Genomic DNA, 23,830 nt, shown 5'->3' on the forward strand with positions numbered 1-23,830 from the left:
TAGCAGACTTACCACTGGTAGCTGCTGGGTGTTTTTGCTTTTGCGGTGTGTGTGTGTGTGTGTGTGTGTGTGTGTGTGTGTGTGTGTGTGTGTGTTTGAGGGTCTTGCTGTACAACCCTTGGGGGACTTGGCACTTGATATGTACCTAGGCTAGTCTTGGATTTGAAGCAAATCTTCTATCTCAGACTTCTGAGGACTAAGATTACATAGGTGTATGCTACCACACACAGCTTAAATTTATAGTTTTAAAATAGCTAATAATTTAGCAATGAAACTTTCCAAATAATGAAATTTTGAAGTTGAACTTTTTGGCAAAGGTGCTGTGTCAATTCTCTGAGCCCTGCCATCCCTGAATTTCAAAGCTCATGCTCTCCTGTTCAAACACAGTATTAAGCACTGTAGCAGCTCCTTGTGGGTTTGAAAACAGTCCAGGCTTCACCGAAGTGTGTGTGTGTGTGTGTGTGTGTGTGTGTGTGTGTGCGTGTGCGTGTGCGTGTGCGTGTGTGTGTAATGCGTCTCTCTTCATGTGGAAGGCCACAGGTCTGGAATACGTGCTAACTGAGCTGGGGTCACTCTGTGAGTCTGTCTCCTACTGTCCCCAACCTTCCTTCTTCTCTCTCCTTCTCCTTTTGGGTGTGCCTCATGGTTTTGCTTTCCTTCTAGCTCCCTGTCCTCTTCTCTTTGATCTTCTGTTCAGTACTACACTCTTTCATCTAAACAATGACAACAAACACTACCAGATGACAAACACTGATATAGTTGCCAATGGAAAAACTAAGAACCTGTTGGTTTAGAATGACAAATAGAAAAGTCTTCTTGAGGACCCCGTGGCCTGCACATCTTTGTAGAGAGAAGAGGAAAAGTGGAATGGGAGAAGGGAAACTGATGTAATCCAAACAAGTTTTGGGAGGCAGGCTTTCGATAGACTGTTCTTTCCTCCTCTGGGGACAGGAAAGGAAAAGAGGGAAGGATAGCTCAAGAGTAACAGGCCTTGGGATTCAGGCAGGCCACCTGGCTCCCCAGGCCTCTCCTGAGCAAGAAGCTTTGCCTTTGACCTGACCATGATGGGTGGAGAGAGGGTCAGGGCTGAGACTAGGGAAGCAGGGAGAGCTGAGTGGGTGGCACCATTTTCTAGTAGGCCCTGTCTGCATTATCTGTCAAAGAAGGCACAGATAGGAAGATGCTGGGGTACCCTCTTCTCATGCCTCTGTCCAATACCTCATCATCTAAGTATTCAACACCTCATCATCTAAGTGCCTCTTGATGGAGACTGACTGACATCTTGGCCTTGACTAGATGCTGCCATGTCTGCAACGCAGCACAAATACTCCTCAACTGAGAACAACATAAAGGTTCAGTGCAAGCAGGAAGGCAAGCAAATCCAGTAGGATACGTGAACAGGAAGGACAGAGAGGGCTACAAGGAGATTAGGAGGAAGCTGTGGTCACGACAGAGGGTATGAAAAGCAGGAAAAAGAAGGAGGCAATGGAGGGACTTTCAAATGGATGCATGGCCTCAGGAATTCCCCTATTGGGTGGCTGACATTGTGTTTCAGGTTAAGAAGTACTTCTACACAAGCGTTTGTGAAGGATTGGAGGAGTCCTCTTTAGATAAGGGCAGAGATTCCAAGATGCAAATCCAGACTCTGTAAGCTGTGTAGTCAGGCTGTGAGGGACTTGAGGCAAGGACTTGGTGTTATCCTTTTTGTTCAGTCCTCTCTGTGTTATTTCATGGGTTCTCTGAGGGAGGGAGGTCACCTCTATGCAGATGACAAACACCACCAGTATGAGTAGGAGGATGCCTAAACAGATGGGACACAGACATGTAGATAAGCAGACAGCAGTGGCAAGGAGTGAGGCAGGTTCCTAGATGCTTTTAGGAACCAAAGGACATGGATCATTTGGCTATAGGGACATGTGCTTCTGACCTTCACCTTGACCCAGGAACAGAAGGATTAGTGGCTGATGGAGAGAACACAGCACTTATAGTTTCCTAGGGAACAGGAGACACATAGAACTATAATAGAAGTGGGGTACTGAAGGAGCACTGGGGTCTGAAAATACTACTGAGGAAAGCAGGGACCCCAAATATACCTTGTTCCCCCTCTGTTTAAAAACATAAAACCCCTCCTACCTGCTTCATAAGGGATCAAAATGGAATCTACACCAGGAATATCTGGAAGGCATCTTAATGAAGAACAAAGTGTAAGAAGACACGGCAAACACAACGTGCATACAGTTCCTGATCAATCAAGAAACACTCTACAAGGCTGGAGAGATGGCTCTGCAGGTAAGAGCTCCCTCAGCACCCACATGGTGGCTTACAACCATCTGTTATTCCAGTCTCAGGGGATTCAACACCCTCTTTTTCTGGCCTGGACACCAACATACATTCAGCCAAACACTCATACACATAAAATAAACAAGTAAATACAAATTAAAAAAAAAAAGCCAGGGTGATAGTGTGGCACGCACCTTTCAATCCCACTTTGAGGACAGCTGTTCTATAGAGTGAGTTCTAGGGCAGTCAGGGCTACACAGAGAAACCCTGTTTTGAATCCCCCCACTCCCACAAAAAAAAAGGAAACAATCTACAGTCTTTTAGAATTCATACACCTAGCATGGGACTGGGATAAAGCATGACTAAGAAACCCACCAGGATCAGAAAGATCACCATATGAAGAAGTGGGCCAGCTCACTCAGCACTGTATTTATGGGCATGGCTTTGTTGTACCTGTGGCTTCCTGGGAAGAGGCTAAACCTAAAACATCCAAATCAGGGAGCCCACAAATACCTCTAGGCTTCTAGGTCACAAGATGGCTGGCTACCTAGATGAGCCTTTCCAGAGAGAGGATTGAAAAAAAAAAAAAACAAATATTGGGGTTGAATGGCCTCCATCATTCTGAGTCAATGACCAATCTCATGACGTATCTGATCATAAGCAAGGGCTTTCTCTTGAAGCTCCGATTTCTGGCAGATACCAAGGGCCTTTTTGACATATGCACTGTGATCCCTTTAACAACATCTGCTGACATGAGCTGTTCTAAGACAATGCCTCTTAATGCATTACACCAGAGGGTGGGGGGAACATTCATAAGGAAAACAGATTCAAGTCATCAAACAGACCATCATCTCCAGCACACTCCTAAAGGCAGGTACTGCTCCTCCCATGAGCCATCCATTCCTGTATGGTATGTTTCATCTCAAAAATATAATTATGTCTGAACAACTTCATCTTGTAGATGAAGGAGAGTCTCAGGCCAATGATGTGTCGACACTAAGGCTTCTGTTTTTTCTGCTACTAATATATACCCAACAGTGAATTTCTTAAAAATCTTCAGAGGAGTATGTGTCTGGGTGAAGTGACACAGTGATAATCCCAGCATTTAGGAAGCTGAGGCAGGAAGACTGCTGTGAGGCTGGCTTAGGATATACAGTAAAACAAAGAAATTAACAGAAAGAGGGAGGAGGAGGTCTGTGAGAAGGAAAAAGAGGGAAAACAAAGTCAGAAGGCCCAAAGACAGCTGAGGGTAAGTGGGGTGGGATATGCCAGGGCATGGCTGAACCCTGAGGGACCTTGCAGATCCCAATGGTTCCTGTCACCAGCTTCCAATGTGTCTTAGTGGGAAAAAGCACACAATTTCTTGGTGCTTGGCTTCTCTACAGTGAGAAGTGCTAAAAGTATTAGCTCTTGTCTTGATCCCTTCAGAATGTCACAACCTAAAGCACCTTGCTGTCAAGTGCTTCAAATCCTGTACCATTTAAACTATTTTTAATTTAGTGTTAACCACAGCAGTTATAAATTAAAGCCTTTACATTCTCAGATCATTCCTGGAAGAGGATGTGAAGGACAGGGTCTCGGGCAGCCTTACCAGCAGTAGTCCAGCAGGTGTGGGGGCAGCACAGGGATGTACACATGCTGCCAGTACATGGGATAGAGCATGGCAGCTGAGCCGTGGACACAGGCAGTCAACTGTAAAAGAGAGGTGCAAAGTCAGATCTCGAGCAGAGCTGAGGGAGGCACTGCCAAAGTTAAGGATGCAGAGTCACAGCAGAAACAACTGCAAGTCAGACAACTGCCCATCCCAGTGCAACGCACTACATTTTCTCTTCAAAATATATATCTCATGGCCTGTCCTTTGATTATAAAACTAACATGAGGCTGGGGGTGCAGCTTAGTGGTAGTGTTTGCCTTGTATGTCTGAGATCCAGGTCAAATCCCTAGGACTATAACAACAACAATTTAAAAAAAGAAAGACGAATGAATGATCATGTACATTTAGAGTAGAAATGTAAGAAAATGAAAAATATATTTAAAAAACCTGACACTTTCTGAAGATTAACATTTTTAGGGTACTGTACATGTATGTAAGTAAGCACTTCTAGTTTCTTTTCTAATGAAAGTAAAATGATTGTAATTATGTTTTTCTTTTTTATATTGACATTATCTGATACCATTTTCATACATCCTTAAATCATCTTAGGAAGTACACCCATTCACTGTCGTCAGTGTATGCTTCAGACCCAGTTTGCTGCTCTCTGCCATGGAGTTACACACTTGTACTCGGATATACGATTTCTGGGTGTGGATTCCAGAGCTAACCTCAGCGTATGGATCTATCACCGTGCTCAGCAGGCAGAGGAATGTAAGCAAGGGTGTGTGTGTGTATAACTGACAGGGCAGAGGCTCCCACCGCCTCACCGTAACTAAGCACAGTAGGTCAAGTTTAAGCTTACTTCTGTCTCACTTTTATTTTCACCCCTCTGATTAGTATGGAGAGTGAATTTTTTTTTGTCAAGTTTCCTTGACTCTATTTCTTAGGTCTGTTACTTTCTTTGCTGACTTTTAAAAGGAATGCTGGTAGCTTTAAATTGATTTATAAGCAAGCACTGAGGACTTGTAAAGAACATCATTTGCTGTGATGTTTTTGACAATTTTGCCTTCATTTTCCTCAAGTCTCTGAGAGAAGAGGTTTTTCTTAGTGATGAGCCCCACTCCTTGTCCGCTAGTATTTAACTCCTGAATCCATCTGCAGTTAATCTGGGCTTTGGACTTGGGGTGAGAATCTACTTCTTCCACGTGGTTGATCCATTGCTCTGGCGTCCTTTGTGGCTTACCCTTCTCCATTTCTTTCAAAAAGCTCCTGTTTGTGTATCTTCTCTTAAGAGCTAGAGACTGCATACAAGCAGTAACTGGTACAATTACAAATGGTTAGCTAAAGGTAATGAAAAGCAATACAATCTCTATACAATTCAGTAAAAGGACAGGATATAACCCTGCAGACCCAGCTACTAAGTAACAACAGTCAACAACATGCATTTTTGTCTCTTTTCCTTTCTGTTTCTTTGGTTTTTTGGAAGCTGCGAGCAAACTCTTCCCTCAGGCCTCTGAATGAGCTTTTCTTTGCTCTCTGAAGCCTTACCTTGACTCTCTGTTACTAACTGAACTGGAACAGACTGAAGTTTGTTCACTGGCCACTAAGTACATAAAGGCCATCTTTTTTCCTCTCCACACTTCTCAACTGCATGCATCTAAGTGTTTGTCAATGCAGTGTGCACTCTGAATAAACTAAAAACAAACAACCCGGATTCCTATTTAGACTATATTTACAACCTAAAGATAGCAAGTAGCTTGGCTTACATAATAAGCAGATCCAGAATTTCATTAGTTTCACAAACTCAGATTCCAAAAACAGCCCCAAGCTTAGACATACAAATATACTACTTTTGGAAAAATTGAGTGATCCATGCGTTCATCCATCTATGCATGCGTCCATCCAGGCATCTATCCATCCATCTAGTCCTATGCCTATGAGCTTCATAGCATATTAAATAGATAAATTTAATAGCTAAAATTAATTCTACACATATATTTATAAATATGTAAGTGCTGCAAAATCTATCTGGTACTAAGGTAACAGTATCACATGAATTTGTTTGTAATAGGCATAAGTTATTCACTAGGATGGTTTCTTTTGAGGTGGGACTTTATTCTGTTTCTTGTTCACTTAAACTATTTTGGGCCAAATCTTATCTTGAGGCATCATTTTTGCCATTACTCCTTAATTTCCAAATAGATCTAACAGATTAAATGAAAAAATATTAAACCTAGTTGATGGGAGATGTCATTCTGAAATCTGTCTCTTATTGTTTGTTGAATAAAGCACTGTTGGCCAATAGGGAAGCAAGATAGGTTGGGACTAGGAGTCGAGGAGGACTCTGGGAAAGAGAAACACAAGGAGTCACGATGTAGCTGCAATAGGGGTAAGAAGTCCGGACCTTTTCTCCAGTAAGAGAAATATTTAGATTAACAATTATGGAGTAGAAACTTAAGTCAGAGCTAGCCAGTAAACGGCCAACAGCTTCATAATTAATATGGCCTCCTGTGTGTTCATTTGGGACTGATGTGGCTCTGGAACCAGGCTGGCGGGAAGGCTTCACTCAACACCTAGTTATCCTCCATTAAAGACAAACAAACTCAGAAGCTTTGAAGGTGCTCCATCATTTCATTAGAGGCTTTTCAAGGCCAAATCTCTACAGTTTGGGTAAGGCATATTCACCCGTTTGATTAAGAAAACAAATAAAGTAAGCAGGTGATTGCTTGGCTATTTCCCAAAATACAAAGTGACACCCATTCTGTGCCCCCCTAAGAAGAGTGACTAAGCTGCCTGCAGTGGGGGGGGGGGGTCTGTGTATCTACTGATCCAGAGATGATATACAGAGTCCTATGGAGTATCACCAGACAGTAGAAGTCTGAAGGACTACACTCATTCCCTACAGAGGATAAAAATCTTACGTAATGAAAGTACATATAGGGAATATAGTTAAAAAGGGGGGGTATTGTGAATATTTAATTAAAGTGCAAGTTGAAAAAAATGATTCTATCAAATATCTCACTTGGTGGGAGAATAGAAAGATAGTATGTGTAAAAATTGCCCAAAGTCATTAGTCACAATGAATATTCATCAGAAGCCAATTATCAATCCCATTTAATGACACTCCAAAAGATTTTGCCCTGAAGCAGCCGAATAGTCTAAGGCTCCAGACAAAACTAGACAAATTATACAGCCAACAGCCAGTCTAGCCAGGACACAGGCTGTAAAGTAAACCACTGGTGGGTGGTGGCGGCACTTCAGAAAATTCTGTCCTCAATTAAAGGTGCACAAGGTCAGTTACATCTTAGAGCTTTATATATGGCTCCATTAGTTTCTTATGAAGCTGGGGAAAGGAGCGACAATGATGTGGATAGGACACAAATAGAGAGTTATCAATGATATAGGTGAAATAAATCACAAGATACCATTTGTACTCATTTTTGTTTTCAGTTTAAGGTATTTCTCAGAGACAGTAGAGAGATGGATGGTTAAATCATAAGATTCCAATGTTTCATCTGATTTCTGTAGTCTGTAACTACAGGATTAAAACTAAGACCGTATTCTAAAGAAGTCTCTGTAATGCATGCAGCAGGCACTGTTTTAGGATGGAGGCCATGGGAAGCCTTGTTTTAGAGGTGTGTTCATGTGGTTACTTAAGCACGCTCAACTACACTTCACAGTGAAACTAAGGACTACACTTAGAAGGGAAAGAACTCACCCGGGGCCACAAGGTGACAAAGTGACAGAACTGGGACTCTCATAGAGGTCCTGTCAGATGACAGTCCCCTATTTCCACATCATATAAATTAAAAAGCATTTCTGGGCCTACCTGGTGCCATTGCTGTACAGAGGGCTCCCCGTCAGCACTGCTCAATTATGTAAACCCTAATTTACCTTGGGTTAAGTGACCAAATATCTAGGGCAGAGTACTAGTAACAGGAAATAGTCACTCTTTTTTTAAATAGGAAAAAGGACAGACAAACTTTATTACATGCCTGAGGCATGGGAGTGTTGGACTAGAAAAATAATCATTTGAAGAATCCCACATCTGATCACTTCCTGGGGATTAGTCAATTAACTAAGGGGTCATGGTGACTTTAATCCTTGGGGAATTCTACACAAGAAAGTAATAACTGCTTGTCATAGAAAGGTTTACATGTCAGCCTGGACATATGGATCAGAAATCCTTGCTTTCTGTCATGTCCCTTCTCACACACTTATAAGGAAGTCTTCCACTAACTGTCCTTTTGATCTGAGCAAACTACTATGTCTCCTGGGTCTTAATCTCCCCTCCATGAAAAGTTAAGAGACTGGCCTGCAAGACCCCTGTGCCCTTGCAGCTTTGACTCCAGAGTAACTTGCACCCTTTGACATGAAGGGTGCCCCTCCTCTGTCCCTCTTGACCTTCTGCAGCTGGACTGGTAAAGCAGAAGTCAGCCAGGGTCCATTTTCAAAGTGCGTGTCTCACCTTTGCTGCCCCAAACTCCTAAACTAAGAAGTGCCACTTTTCCTTGCAGTGGAAAGCACAGCCTTCCTCCTGCTTATGCCATCTCCCCTCAATATGTGGAAGAACTCAGAGGACTATAATGGGAGGAGACCCAGAGCATGGCTCCAGCCGCAGTTCCACAAGGACAGGGACCTGACACTGGGCAGGTGCTGGTAAAGTGCTTGGGAAACATGAGAATGCCCTGACTTAATGTCAAGAAGAATGGTAGGCAAGGTCACCCGACATTCTGGCAAACTGCAGTCACTCAATAGATCACCACCGGAAACTGCACATTTTTGAGAAAGCAATGAGACTCCAGGATCTAAAGGCTGGCACAGGGGGAACGGATGGTTGCAGTCATTCTTCACATCCTTGAGCTGAGAATGTTAAACAATCAGACTGACACCTGCTCCACAGGGTTACAGGCATCTGGATTTCCCCTCTGTGCTTAAACAAAAACAAACTGTTGAAATAGAGTAGAGAAAGAACTGCCTATTTGTATTTAAAGTCCATGCATTTCAACAAGATTCATCCTATGTACAATGGTTTAGAGAATGTTATGTCTTGGGGAATTCATCAGCATTCTCAGCTTGAGAACTAGGCTCTTTAGTCATAATCTTTAGGGTTGCCCAGAATAAGTGCTGTTGTGATTCAAACAGTGGTGTGATTTTTTTGCTTTTAATTATAAATTGTTTTCAAGTGAGGAATCCATTGTAGAATCAGCAAAAAGTTTTCAAGTACTCTGAGAGTGAACCTCGTAAAGAAAAACCTTTAAATTAAACTGTAAATGGTTTAACTATGTTCTAGTTGGAATGACTACATGCAGGGGAGTGAGCTGCCTTTTAAAGTCAAGCTTTCCAATAGTTCAGACAGACTGTGTGAAGAGTAAGGAATGCCTTGCTTAGGAGAGGAGATGCTGTGCTCCTCTTTAAGGGGAGGAATCTCTCTTCAAGTCGTTTTTCTTATAGTCAGTGGAACTCAACTTAACTCTCCTCCTCCTCCATTATCTTTAGGGGAAGAAAACCAAAAACAAACAAATTCAATGTGGTCAAGAAGAGCCAGGCCTCTAAGAACTCTAAGAATTGAGAAGCAGCTTTCTCGGGCATCTCACTTAATACTTTCTCTTTCCATTTTCTTTTTAAAGCTACCTCCTAGCTAGAGTAATTAGAGCAAGTTATTAATCAGAGTAAAAAGCTTCCCTGCCAAGATTTGACACTTCAAAACATCAAAGCAAATACAACTGACAGAGAAAAGTGTTAGCTACCTAAGCCGAGGCAGAAACTACACATGGCAAGGTAAGCTATGTCGGGAAGAAGCCACTGCAAGAGAGGAAAGCACTTCTTTTCATCTCTAAGGTGAAAAAGAAAAAGGCAAGGTTGCATGATTAATAACAAACCATGTAAAGATGGATAGCAAATGTGTGGCTGAGCCCCTATTCTGTGCCCGTGACAGCCATTGCTGAACAAGGAGATGGCCTCAGGATCCCTCCTAAGGTGCATCTGTCATCAGTGGATCAAAGCTAGCTAGTACTCAGGAAGAAATCAGTCGGCCATCTCATTGAATGTAAGTGAATTTATGTTCATTTTTCAAATCTCCTAAGATTATAGTTTATGCCTAACTAACGGACTTATAAGATTGTTTTCATAATTTTTTTTCAAAGAAACCTAGCAGGTCAAGCATGGTGGCACAAGCTTTTAATGCCAGCATTTGGAAGGCAGAGGCAGGCAAATCTCTGAGTTTGAGGCCAGCCTGGTCTATACAGGGAGTTCCAGGACAGCCGGTGTTACACAGAGAAACCCTCTCTCAAAAAACACAAGGAAAATGCAAATCAAAATGACTCAGAGATACTATCTTATACTAGTCAGAATGGCTAAGATAACAAACACCAAAGATAGCTCATGCTGGAGGGGATGTGGAATAAGGGGAACATGCCTCCATTGCTTGTGGGAGTGCAAACTTGTACAACCACTTTGGAAATCACTATAGTGGTTTTTCAGAAAATTGGGAATCAATCTACTTCAAGATCCAGCAATACCACTCCTGGGCATATACCTAAAAGATGCACTTTCATACCACAAGGACATTAGTTCAGCCATGTTCATAGCAGCATTATTCGTAATTCCAGAACCTGGAAACAAACTAGATGCCCCTCAAATGAAGAATGGATAAAGAAAATGTAGTCCATTTACACAATGGAGCACTACTCAGCGGTAAAAAACAATGTCACTATGAAATTTGCAGGCAAATGGATGGAACCAGAAAACAAACAAACAAACAAACAAACAAAACTCCATCCTGAGTGAGGTAACCCAGAAAGACAAATACTGTATGTATACACACATAAGTGGATAATAGATGTAAAATAAAGGATATCCAACCTATAGTCCATAACCCTTAAGAAGCTAGGTAACAAGGAGAACCCTAAGAGAGACATACATTTATTCCTCTGGGAAAGGGAAATAGACAAGATCTCCTGAGAAAATTGGGAGCATAGTGGGGGGTGGAGAGAAGGGAAAGCAGAAATGGAAAGGGAGGGGAAGGGAGAAGGGGGAGAAAAACATAAGGGAACAGGATGGTTGAGATGGGGGAAGGATAGAGAGGGAGAGCAAGGAAAGAGTTATCTTGATGGAGGGAGCCATTATGGGGCTATGGAGAAACCTGGCACTAGGGAAAATCCCAGGCATCCACAAGGATGACCCCAGCTAAGACCCTAAACATAGTGGAGAGGATATCTGAACTGCCCTTCCTCTGTTATTAGATCGATGACGACCTGTATTGTCATCATAGAACTTTCATCCAGTAACTCATGGAAGCAAATGCAGAGATCCACAGCCAAGCACTGGACAGAGCTCTCAGAGTCCAGTCAAAGAGAAAAAGGAGTGATAATATGAAGCAAAGGGGTCAAGACCAGTTTGGGGATACTCACAGACACAGCTGACCTGATCTAGTGGGAGCTTACTGACTCCAGACTGACAGCTGGGGAAGCTGCATGGGATGGAACTGGGCCCTCTGAATGTGGGTGACAGCTGTGTGACTTGGGCAGTCTGTGAGGCCACTGGCAGTGGGACCAGGATTTATCCCTAGTGCTTCAACTGGTTTTTTTTTGAGCCCATTCTCTTTGGAGGGATACCTGGCTCAGCCTAGATACAGGGGGTGGGCCTTGTTCCTGCGTCAAAGAGATGTGCCAGACTTCGTTGACTCTGCATGGGAAGCCTTACCTTCTCTGAAGAGTGGGTGAGAGGTGGGGTGGGAGTGAAGGAGGGGAGAATGGGAGTAGGGGAGAGAGTGGGAACTGGGATTGGTATGTAAAACGAGAAAAGATTGCTTTAAAATAAAAAAAAAATCATGTCAACTCCCACCCCAAACCCTAGCATGACTAAATTGGGAATCATGAGTAGTATCAATGGGGAAAGGAGGAGGAACTGGGGTGGTGAGCTCCTAACCTTGCAATGGAGCAAATCCCAAATTCAACCTTAGGAAGTGAGAGCAAACTTGGGGATACTAAAGCCAAAAATCATTATCGCGATCATCTTCACACAGGACTGTGTTTCATGTGTGTTTAACTCATCCACCTTCCACAAGAGCCCTATAAGGTAGTTGTACTAATGTCTCCATTCTGCAGGTAAGGAAACTTGCCTATGGTTACAGACCGAGGACTGAGCTAGGATATGAAGTTGCCTCTGTGCTCTAATCTGCATTAATCGGACAATTACTGAGCATCCACTATGTGTACATGCCTTGCCCTCGAGCATGTTAAAATAGACAGAGAAAGATCAAAATGCAAACAATCAACTTCAACACAAAAGCATTATGAAAGAGGTGCTATAATAGAGGTTCAAGTATGCTAGCATATACAGAAGGAATCCCTGATTCTGCCTGGGGCGAGCATCAGGCAGCGGAGACTGGCACATCAGAGCTTTCAGAGCTCCATGCTTATGCTCCTTCCTGTGGGAGGCCAGGTGGAACACTGAGCCATGTGAATACAGCAGTTCCTTGGGCCACTCAAGCTCTGATGAGTGACCTCTCACCCAGTGACTAACTGACTAGTGAGAAGTGATTGGAGACACAAAACCTACATGTTGCTATGATTATTCTTTGTGACTCGAGGAATTCACCATCACCAACAACAGTCATATACACAGTCTGCAAAACTCTCCAGGATCTCTACCACCTGCTTTGCTCTGAAAGTCAGATTTGGGGGTCAATATCTACAAAGATGAGATTCAGTGTCAAGTGGTATTCATGGAAGCAGTAGTGTATGGCCAGGACCATGAACTCTTTACCAGTCTCACTTTTAGAGGAAATAGCAGGGAGATGTCAGAGGTCAATTTACCCATGGCCATGTGGCTAGAAAGTGGCTCACAGTGATTAAGTGCATGGCAAAGAGGGACAATCAGAACAAAATTATCCTGACCCCAAGTCTGAATCTCCTCCAACCCTGCTGTCCTTTTCTGAGGAAGATTCTACCAACAGGACTGTCTGAAGCATCTAGCTGGTAGATTCAATATTGTCATCAAACTAGCAAAACAGCAAACCTGTGAATTTCTCTTGTGTTTGTAGAAATTCCTGAATGCATTGTTTAATCTCACAACACATCAAAGTGCCTATACTTGCCACCTTCCAAACCATCAAAGGGAATTATAAATCACTGTCCCACTCACACAGTACTTACTGCTTCACTGTTGCTTCCTTACTGAATGCCTTTGAGATCTATGCCAAAGTAGGCCCCGTTTAGAGATTTTCAAACATATTGAGAGGTAAGTAAATTTAATATTGCCCATTGTTTCTTGGGTGGAGGTATGATTTATGAATCACAAGAAATAATCTCTTATTGCTAACACCTAAAGAATACCCAGGGCCGGGAGACAGCTCATTGGGTAAACCTTGAGTATTTGAATGTAGATCACTAGGACACATAAAAAAGCTGGTGTGTGACAGTACATGTTTTAAAGCCCAGAGCTGGGAGCTGGAGACAGGAGGATCCTGGGGGTTTACCTGCCAGTTAACCTAGTGCAAACAACCAGCTTCAGGTTCAGGGACAAACTGTCTCTAAGTAAAGAAAAGATACCAATAACAGAGAAGTAACTGAGGAAAGGCATCCAATATCAGCCTTGTCTCTACACGACCCTATGCAGGTGAGGTCACCTGCACACACACATGCACTCATGTACACATCACATACTTCTCACAAGAATATACAAATTTATTTTGCAAATTGCCCCTGTTGCTCAAATAACAAAAAATTTAGGGTCATGTTTTTAATGAAATGGCAAAAAAGAAACATCATCCCTCCAGATCTACCAACTCCCACGAACCTTAAGTTTCATGGTGGACAGTCGTGGCCTCCTATGAGAAGCTGGATAGATTATGCTTAGTGATGTCCTTCTCTAGATTGTCTAGGGTCACAACCAAAGCTCTTTTAAAGAGAAGATCTAAGAACTTGTAAGTGCTAGTCTGTATTCAAGTATGACTGCCTTCTAGAAAAACACATAGTCTCTGCTATGTAGTTCTAAGTGGAGATGAACCAGTGGTGCACAACCAACAATGCCAACAAATTACTATCATTTCTGCAGGAGGAGGACAGCGTGTTCCATGACCCCAAGTGTGGCTGCATATCAATCAATAGGAAAATCTGATAAAAAGAAAAATCCTGGGTTCTGCACTAGACTTTTTAAACCAAAGTGTTCAGAGATGCTGGCTGTGAACCTGCATTTTTAGCATGTTTTCTTGGTGTTTCTAACAGCATTTGGGAATTGCTAACAATCTGAGTCCTCTCTCTGGTCCAAAGCAGGTGTTCAATGTTTGTTCAAACTACAGAGGAAGCAGTAGATGAGGATGAAAATAGGTGTGGAGACGGGATGGCTGAAGTTTTATCAAAGGACCACAGATTCTACTGCTAATGCACTGTATAGTATTACAGTCTCCTCAACATTGCCAGGTTCTTTTTGCTCCAGTTACAGTTCAACATGAACAGGAGAAAACCAACTTACACATAATGAAATGGTAACAGTTTAAAAAGCAGTTATTTATATTTACATTGAAAACCAACATAAATAGAACATAGCAATCTTTTCTCATCCTTCCTATCAGTGGAGGTTTCTTTCATCTACTTTCACAGTTTTTCATATTCTCTGAGTCACTATGTAATACAGATTAGACAGGCTATGCCACTTGTGAATTTGGCTGCCAAGTATGTATTTCCATGTTACTTCATTACACTTTGCTAAGGATTTCCCTCTTCACCGAAAGGATTAGCTTGTTTCTTACTCTTTGAATATTCTCCTTAGGTTGTCAGTGTGACTAGGTTAATCTCAACCCCACCCCACTCTCACAACATATAAAAGATGAACCACAAAATGTTCAATTTATTTATTTTTTAAATAGAACACTAAATTTAGTTGTAGACTTCACTGTTTGGGAAGTTTCCAGCTACAAGGTCTTGGCTTCCCTTGAGCACAGTTTGAAACAAAATAATGCTGTTTGTTCCTAAGGCTGGGACATGCAGAGTGGAGTGTGCAGGCAAAGAGGACCTGGCTCCAGTCCAGTCTTTCAAACCTCCTTTAACTGCTACTTCTTTGTTTCAAGGGCTATAGATGAGCAAACAGGACAAGTCTGCTGTAGTGCAGAAGACCCAGGAAAGCTCTGCCTGTGCTGGTAAGACACCCGGCCACTGCCTGGGCTGATATGGACATGGCAAGGTGGAGTTCCTCTAAAAAGAAGTGAAATTAACACAAATGTGAATGTCTGCCTCGGCTACAAACTGTCCTTTCTCAGGTCCCCAGAGCAGATGGTATGCATGAAAGAGTGTGATGGGACAGGCAAGGTTGGGAAAGTATCCAGGACTTCTCCTGAACACTGAAACATCTACAAAGGCCAGGCTGGGGGTGCAGGTGAGAAGACACAATTACACCTACCACTTGGTCAGGGCATGAGTACACAGGTTCTACCCAAGTCCTACATTCTCTGGGGGAAAATGTGTGCTTGTTTAGCTGAGAAGAAACTGAGAAATGATTTTATGTTTGTTTTTTCTTTTTCTAAACGAGGTGCCATCAGAAAAATATTGTTCCCCTAGTTCTGGGAGTGATACAAGTAATTACATGTGGAAACTCAATTACACGTGACTTTGCCCCTAACAGTGCTTCCTTCTCAAGCATTGATTTAGCCCATCATCTAGATACGCTAAATAGATTCCTTAGTAAACACACCTTGCTATCAGTCAACTGGAGAGTCTGGGGTTTTTGAAGCTTGTAGTACCTCTAATTTAGGAAGGGGAGGATGGGACTGAGAGAGAGAGAAAGGCGGAAGGAAGTGCAAGCCATGGCCCTGAATTCGCCGTGCTGGGTCAGTGTCCTACAGGGCTGTGCATGGCAGTGGGGGAGACTGGGCAGACATGAAATCTGACGGTACACTGACAGTGGCTGAGAGAGGAAGGTGAGCACTTCAGCGTCCCAGAGTGGTGCCGGGCACATGGGCTATGAGATCTGCACTGAAGAGTTAGCTGTGTGCATGTGGAGGCAACAGCAGACACTCTGACCCAAAAATGTTTCTGGATGGACAAGTGCCATGAGGAACACATGGCCAACGCAGTTACCAAGGCAGGAGTATGGGGTAGCCAAAAGGGCTTGGAGCCACAAGAAGTGGGTTCTAATATCATCTCTCCAGCTCATCTTACACAGGGCATTTCAACTCTTTGGTTCTAATATCATCTCTCCAGCTCATCTTACACAGGGCATTTCAACTCTTTGGTTGTCAATATCTTCATCTGCAAAAGGAAAATAAGACCGAGTAGTTCCTGGGGTTGTTACAAGAACTAATGAGAATATGATAATCATAGATACCACAGACACACACATGCAAATATGCCTGTACATTTGTGAGCATGCAGAAGACTGCTTACACAGTGCCTCGCACAGTATACAGCTCAGAAAGGTTAACTTAGAATCTTAAGGAAGTGTTAGAAAATCCAGGGCCTGCCTTATGAAATCCTGAGTGTGGGTCTAGAGGAAAGTGTTCTAGACATTCATTCTGTAGATACATCTGTGTCCTTCTCTGTAGCCCTGGAGCTATGCAGAAAACGCTGATTACTGTGTAGTCTGGCCTTATTCTTCAGCCAAATCAGCATCACCAGCTAAACCTTATCCACCAGCTCTTATCATTTTGACTTTTTATAAACAGAATTCTCTAATTTTCTTAGTGGGGTGGATACTCTAACAACTTTTCCCTGGTTCTAGTGGTAGCTTTTACACAGGGTTACAATATGAAAGAGTCCCAATCAAATATAGCCTGGTGGCAAAGATAAGACTTTGAGAAAATGGATGGGCGTTGGTGGTGCACACGCCTTTAATCCCAGTACTTGGGAGGAAAACATAAATAAAGAGAGTAGCTGGGTATGGTGGTGCACGCCTTTAATCCCAGCACTCGGGAGGCATAGACAAACACATCTCTGTGATTTCAAGGCCAATCTGGTGTACAGAGAATACAAGGGCAGTCAAAGTACACAGAGAAAGCCTGTCTCAAAAAAGGAAACAGTAAAACTAAAAGAGAGTAACAATAAATAAATAAAAAAGCCATGTAAAGACGGAAATACACATAGAGTCTGGATACTGTATGCTATTGTGTTGTCTTTGAACTGTTCAATTGCTAAAGAAGGAATAAAAACTGCTAAAATACACTTGGTTATAAATACTACTGAATTAAACCAACTTACATCTTTTGAAAATGCCTTGAGTTCTAAATTTAAATATAAGGACAGGTTACTTGGGAAAAGAGTTTTTGTTTATGTTTCTATAGAAAATGGAAAGCTGTGGATTCCTTCCAGGCTTCTGTGATTTGATGAAGCAAGACCTCCTGAAGCCATGTCCCAAGCAGTGGCTCAAGTGATCCAACATCTAAAACAGCTGAGATGATGCAGCCTTACGGACACAAAAACAAGGACTTGGCCAGGTTTCTGAGTTTTGTCATGATCCCCATGGTATGAACAGCCCCCCCTATCAGCAGGAAGCAGTTTGGAATGAACAACGTCCAAATTCCCAAATATTGTTTATAAATCTTTGTTTTCATTTAAATGGGGTTGCTTATAATTGGTTAATGGTCACAACCAATCTCCTTTAAAAAGTTAAAGGGGAATATGTTATGGAAATGAATACTTTGTATTGGTATGGTTTTTCATTTATTGATACAAATTAAAGGTCAGTTTTGTGATATGTAAATTTCTCTTGTTTAAGTATTGTGTTTATACTGATCTTTTAAAAATGTAATGTACAATTAAATACAAATTATAAACAGTTACCTATAATAGTCAGAACTTATAGTTAGGTAAGTTAGCTTTTCTAGATATACAGAGATGTATTTAAGATAGGTAGTATTCAAACCTTTCAAAGACCTTCAGAAAATGTCATTTTAAATGGTTTAGGGTTTTTCTTGACAATGAGAAATGTCTGTTCCTGGCACATCAATTATGTCTGAGAGGAAAATGAGCATCAAGAAACTCGTTATGGACTTTGCTTTCAACATGGCAAGATTATAGTCATTTGAGCAAGAAACTGCTCTTGCTTAGACTGTTTGACTGTTGCTGTATAAACTGGACATGCAGGACCCACAGGAAAGTGACGACTGAATTTGGACAGTCCTTCAGGGTTCCTGCTTCATGGAGGAGTCTGCCAGACTTTCTGTAGGACACAGAAAAATGACTGACAGACTGCTAATGCAGATGGACAGTTTGAAATTTCCTGCTTTGCTGAGAAGTCTTCCGGACACACTGTGGCCTATGGGCTGAAGATGGATGCCCCAACGTTACAGAGGAACTTCGGGTGACTGTCCAGGTAGCAAGATATCTCTGTCAATTCTAGTGTTTATATATTATCCTTCTGTGGTCTTTGATGGAATTGAAGACAGATAGTTATAATTATAATTTTCCTTAGTTATGATAAAAGATAAGTTACATATAAGACTTTATACTCACAAAGATAAAATAGATGATACTTTCTTTAAATCTTACTAAATGTTAATGGACTAAATATTGTAACTATAGTTCTTACTTGATAACTGTTCTGTTATATATAATTTGATTATTTTAAAGTTAAAACCATTCTTTTATTTTAGACAGAAAAAAGGAGATGTTGGGAGATGTCGTTCTGTAAATATGTGTCTGACTGGTTTGAATAAAGCACTGTTGGCCAACAGAGAAGCAAGATAGGTGGGACGAGGAGTCGAGGAGGATTCTGGGAAAGAGACACAGACAGTCACAATGTAGAAAGCCAGAGGAATAAGAGGTCCGGACCCTGTTCTCCAGTAAGACACATGGAAATATTCAGATTGGCGATTGTGGGTTGACATTTAAGTCAGAGCTAGCCAATTGGAAAACATAGCAGATGGCAGGCAGCTTCATAATTAATATAGCCCCCTGTGTGTTCATTTGGGACTGACGTGGCTCTGGAACCAGGCTGGCGGGAAGACTACACGTTACAATGATTTACTTTGTGGCTCTCTCTCTCTCTCTCTCTCTCTCTCTCTCTCTTGGACTAGTGCACAGACTTCAGGTAAGTTTTTTCACCTTCCCAAAAGAACAGGCTGCTCTGCAAAATGGGAATAATTCTAAATACTTGGAGTGATGATGGTATATCATTTGTAGAAAGTTCCTATCTTTGGTATACTAGCTATCTACAAATATTTCCAAAAAGCAATGAGTTAAACTTGAATGTGAAAATATGGAAGAAAAATGGGATCTTTGTGTTCCAAGAAATCAGAGAACAAGATTTAGCTAAGCCTCCCCTATTTTTCATGTATAAAGGAAAACAATCAATAAACATTAACTGAGTAAAGAGAACAAAAACTTACATTTATCTTATATAGAACATCACAATGTTATTGACTAGGACACCCTAGGATATATGTTATCTGAACTAAAAAGTAGTGTTAGTTTTGTCTCTGATACACAGCCTTTTTTATAGATGTACTCTGGAATGCTAGGTAGCCTTTATCTTTCAGATCCTCAATAGCTCTGAGGAGTATTAAGCTATATCTTATTAGGTGAAGTGAAGAACATGTGGTTTATTGGGTTATTAAAGACACATGAGGTTCTTCCAAGAGGGTCCTCAGAACAACTCAGGCTGAAATAGCCTTCACATCTGTCTGGTCTTTGAGTTAAGTAAGAGCTATGCTGGAGAAGGTCAGAGGCAACAATGGGAAGACTTTCAACTCCTGAATCTGGAGAGACAAAGGCTTGAACCCAACTCCTGAATGCTCAGTTCCTTCGACCCCAGAGATACTCCATATAACAGATGAGGATACTGGATGCTACCAAGTGCCTTTTAGCTGGAAGCAGAAACCCATTTCCTAGAAAGAGGAGAGTCTTAATCATCAGTTGTAGAATTCAGAACTCAGTTGCAATCAACTATCTGCAAACAAACAAAACCCCACAATAATTACCCCTAAAGTCAAGATAACACATTTTTGGAACTTTAGCAACTGTCTGCTTTGTGTTTGTCCTAACCCTTAATCATATAACACAAAATTAATCTTCTTGTTTCTAAATAATCACTTCTTGGTTTTCATTTGAAACATTAAAATCTGACCTCTCATAAAGTGATTTATCATGAACATGTATACATACTACATGCCAGACCATGTTCTAAGAGTTTTGCAAGTATTAACTATTTTAATTTTACTAACATGAAGCCACTGATGGCTCAAACAAAAGCTGTCTCAGTAAAATGACAAGAGAGAATGAAAGCAGAGGGACTAAACAGGAAATATGACAGGGGATGTCCTTCTGTGTGCTGTGAATACATGTTTCTCTTATTGGTTGATGAATAAAGCTGTTTCAGCCAATGGACAGGCAGGATGTAGCCAGGCAGCAAGTATAGGTGGGGCTATCAGACTAGGAGAACTTTGGGGAGAGGAACACAGAAAGTGAGTTGCAAGAGAGATGCCATGTAGCTGCAGAGGAAGAAAGAGATCCTGGCATCACTGGCAAGCCAAGACCAGGTAAAGATTTACACAGATTAACAGAAATGGGTTAATAATTAAGAGAGAGCTATCTAATAAGAAGCCCGGGCCATAGGACAAACAGTCTATAGTTAATAGAAGCCTCTTTGTGTTTATTTGGGACTAAATGGCTGCAGGACCTGTGGAACAGAAACTTCTATCAATAGAAATAGATGAAGAATTTTGTTCTAAAGGGGTAAAGGGGTAAAGACAAGGGGTAAAGAGAAGACTATAAATGGGATGAAGTACATGTGCCTCAAAGAAAGTTGTCATTTTAAAAAGTTACATTTGTGTGTGTGTGTGTGTGTGTGTGTGTGTGTGTGTGTGTGCCCGTGTGCACATGTGTGTGCCTGCATGGAGGCTGGAGGACAACTTGAGCAGTAGTTACATTTGTATGTGCGCGTGTGTGTGTGCATGTGTGTGCCCGTGTGCGCATGTGTGTGCCCGTGTGGAGGCTGGAGGACAACTTGAGCAGTAAGTCCTTTCCTTCCACCACCACTGCAGTGGGTCTCAGAAATTGAACTCGGTGCATCAGACTTGGCAGCAGGTGCATTACCTGCTAAACCCTCTCCCTTGCCCGTGCTTTGTCTTTACAGTTTGGGAGTCACTCTATCATGCTGGTATGGACTAGAGAAAGTGCTAGCAGAGGAGGAGAAACAAAAGACTGGGCAGAGCTTAGGCTCTTGTTTCTCTGTGGAGCACTTCCTTGAGGTGGCGTGGAGACAATACAACATGGCACTAAGACACACTTTCCCAACTTAAAGTAAAATCATGGTCCCTTCCCCACTCTCTTCTACTCTCCTTACTCCTGGGGACTTCTCAGGAGCTACTGGGCCATATATATAGTGGGCGGTCTGACTTAGGTCTCTCTTACTCAAACACAAGCTTCAGGAAATCATGATTTTTGTTTGATCATAACTATTGAAATACATGGTAAGAAAAAGCCACCCAGACTTGCAGAGTGATGAACAGTTTGTTGACAAGGGAGGGGCACTGCAGACCTCAGGTGTTGACGGGTGTGGCGAGGCAGCTGGACTTGTTCTGGCCTTACATTAGATGGGTACAGAAACCTGGGTTAGGAGTCTGAGACACTGCCACACTATTTTCTCATCCCCAGAGTGTAAAATCTTAAGCTCCACTGATATTTAACCTTCTACAGGAATTACTTTGTCTCTATCTCTTGGACTTGGCATCTTTTTTTTTTCTTTTGACAAAAACTTTCTGAAATACATCTAAATATAAAAATAAGGACACCATACACACAAATTTTAGAGAAAACCACTTAGGACACCAAAACTTGCCACCTCACCCACGGGTCAGTAACAAGACCTAGTGAGGCCTGCTGTTCCTTTTATACCCAAAGCATTGCTGCAAGTCAATCTCAGCCATTAGTTAGTTAACTTATGATAATGAGAAAGTCACAGTCCAGCTGCAATGATGGCCACATGGCTCCAACATGGTATCTAGTACTTGATACTCTGCAGAAGAGACTGCTGTACCCTAATTTAGTTGAAGACTGAAGATGGGATGGGGTATATCTCATTTACGGAGGGCTTCCTCTGCATGTTGGGTTCCTTCACACTTAAACATTAATTCCTTTGGAATTTAGTCTTGCATGAAACAGGCACTGTCTTCTTTTCCCTTCCCCAGGTGAATGGTTAATACTGAAATGTCTGTTAAATTACGACAGACAGTTCAGCGCCTCCTAATACAGCCGTTGCGTACATGTGGGCTGTTTTGGGGTCTCTATTCAGTGCCATTAGTGTACCTGCCTTCTCACAATGCCGCCACTACCACAGCAGACCAGTGGATACAGCTTTACAGAAAGTTTTACTAAAGCTAGCTATCACAACCCATTCATTTTCTTCAAGTATGCTTTTGGTTCTTTCTTTTATCCATACTCATTTTAGAATCAGCCTTTGATTCTGGGTTTGAAAAGATTCTGTCTCAAAAAAAGAAAAGAAAAGGAAGAAAGAGGAAAAGGAAAAGGAAAGGAAGGAAAGGAAAGTAGACAGAACTTGAGAAAGATCCTCTCTGAACTCTAAACACAGGTATATAAGAACACACATACAGACATGAGCTTATATATTGATTATGAGGATAAATGTGATAAAGAAGCTTCAGTAAATTACTACCAGTTACAAGATGAAATCATTTCAACTTTTGGGAATGCTTATTTGAGAACTTTTAAAATAAGATTAATTAACCATACCTAAGTGAAAAAAATTAAAATATAAATAAGAAAAAATTATGTTAAACATATACCAAAAGTTATTATTAATACTATATACTCTAACTTATGAGAAAAACTTCAGGCTAGGCACAGTGGCCCACACTTGCCTCTCAGGCTGAAGTAGGAGGATTGCTAGCCAATGAATTTGAGGCCACTCTGGACTACATAGTGAGTTCAAGGCCTGTTTCTATTATAAAGAAACAACTGTATCTCAAACAGACAAAATCAGGGTTTGAGAGGTGACTCGGTGGGAAAAGCACCTGCATGTAAGTGTGAGGATTGGAGTTCAGATCTCCCGACATCAGACAAAAATGCTGGGTGCGGTAGTGGCTTTCTGGTCATGTCAGTAGGCAGGAAGATGAGACAGGGAATCCGTGGCTGAACAAGATGGCTGAAACATCGAGTACCAGGTTCAACAAGAGACTTTGCCTCAACATAAGAGATAGAAGAAGCCGCACAGCAACAACCCTGGGCCTCTATATGCATGGGCACATTGATGCATGGGCACCAGGATATACACATTCACTTCCAAACATGAAAACACATCCAACACAATATTTTTTTAAAAATCCCACAAAACAGAACAAATCATCAACAACCCTCTGAGGTAAATGGGAAAAGCTATTCACAAAATACATACAGGGAACAGATTCATGGAAAACAGTCACCTAAAACCAAAGATAACAAAATTAAAACTTACCATATCATTTATACCTATTTTTATTACAACATTAATATGTAGCATAAATACATGAACAATACATAGAAAGACACAGGCAATTACAGCAAAGGCTGTACACAGGCCCAGCCTTCTGAGGAAATAATCTGGCAGCCCCCAATTCTTAGTCTTTTTCAAAGCCTTTGACCAGAGGTCCCACTGCTTAGCATATTTATTATTTACAAAGCCCCCATATACATGTGGGCTGATTCAATCAAAAAGAGCTCAAAGATGTCTGCTGTAGTATCATCTACTAGAGGATTTATTTATGAACAACCTAAATGACCATCAAGAGAAGAAAGCTTTAGTAAACCATGACTACATTACTACAATGGAATACAGTACCAACATTTTAAAGAAATGACAAAAATAAGCTTATGTGGAGATAGGCACAATGTTCATAATGCACAATCAAGAGGAAAACTATAATTGATCATGAGACTGCAAGAATAAATGAAATGGGCTTTGACACTGTAAAGGAACATGAATAATTAATGATGGTGATGTATTACCATATGAGGGGAGTGTGGATGA

At 41.6% G+C, this 23,830-nt stretch overlaps 1 protein-coding gene across 1 annotated transcript in view; it reads right to left on the minus strand.

Annotated features, from left to right (window-relative positions):
- The window catches only part of Dennd1a (DENN domain containing 1A), a 490,889-nt gene that overhangs the window by 203,797 nt on the left and 263,262 nt on the right, over positions 1-23,830 (minus strand). Inside the window, 1 exon segment of the mRNA XM_021234065.2 lies at positions 3,872-3,972. Within this exon segment, the coding sequence (XP_021089724.1) occupies positions 3,872-3,972 (101 nt within the window).

The sequence above is a fragment of the Mesocricetus auratus genome, unplaced genomic scaffold, assembly GCF_017639785.1.
Source record: "Mesocricetus auratus isolate SY011 unplaced genomic scaffold, BCM_Maur_2.0 Super-Scaffold_100047, whole genome shotgun sequence".
Classification (NCBI taxonomy): Eukaryota; Metazoa; Chordata; class Mammalia; order Rodentia; family Cricetidae; genus Mesocricetus; species Mesocricetus auratus.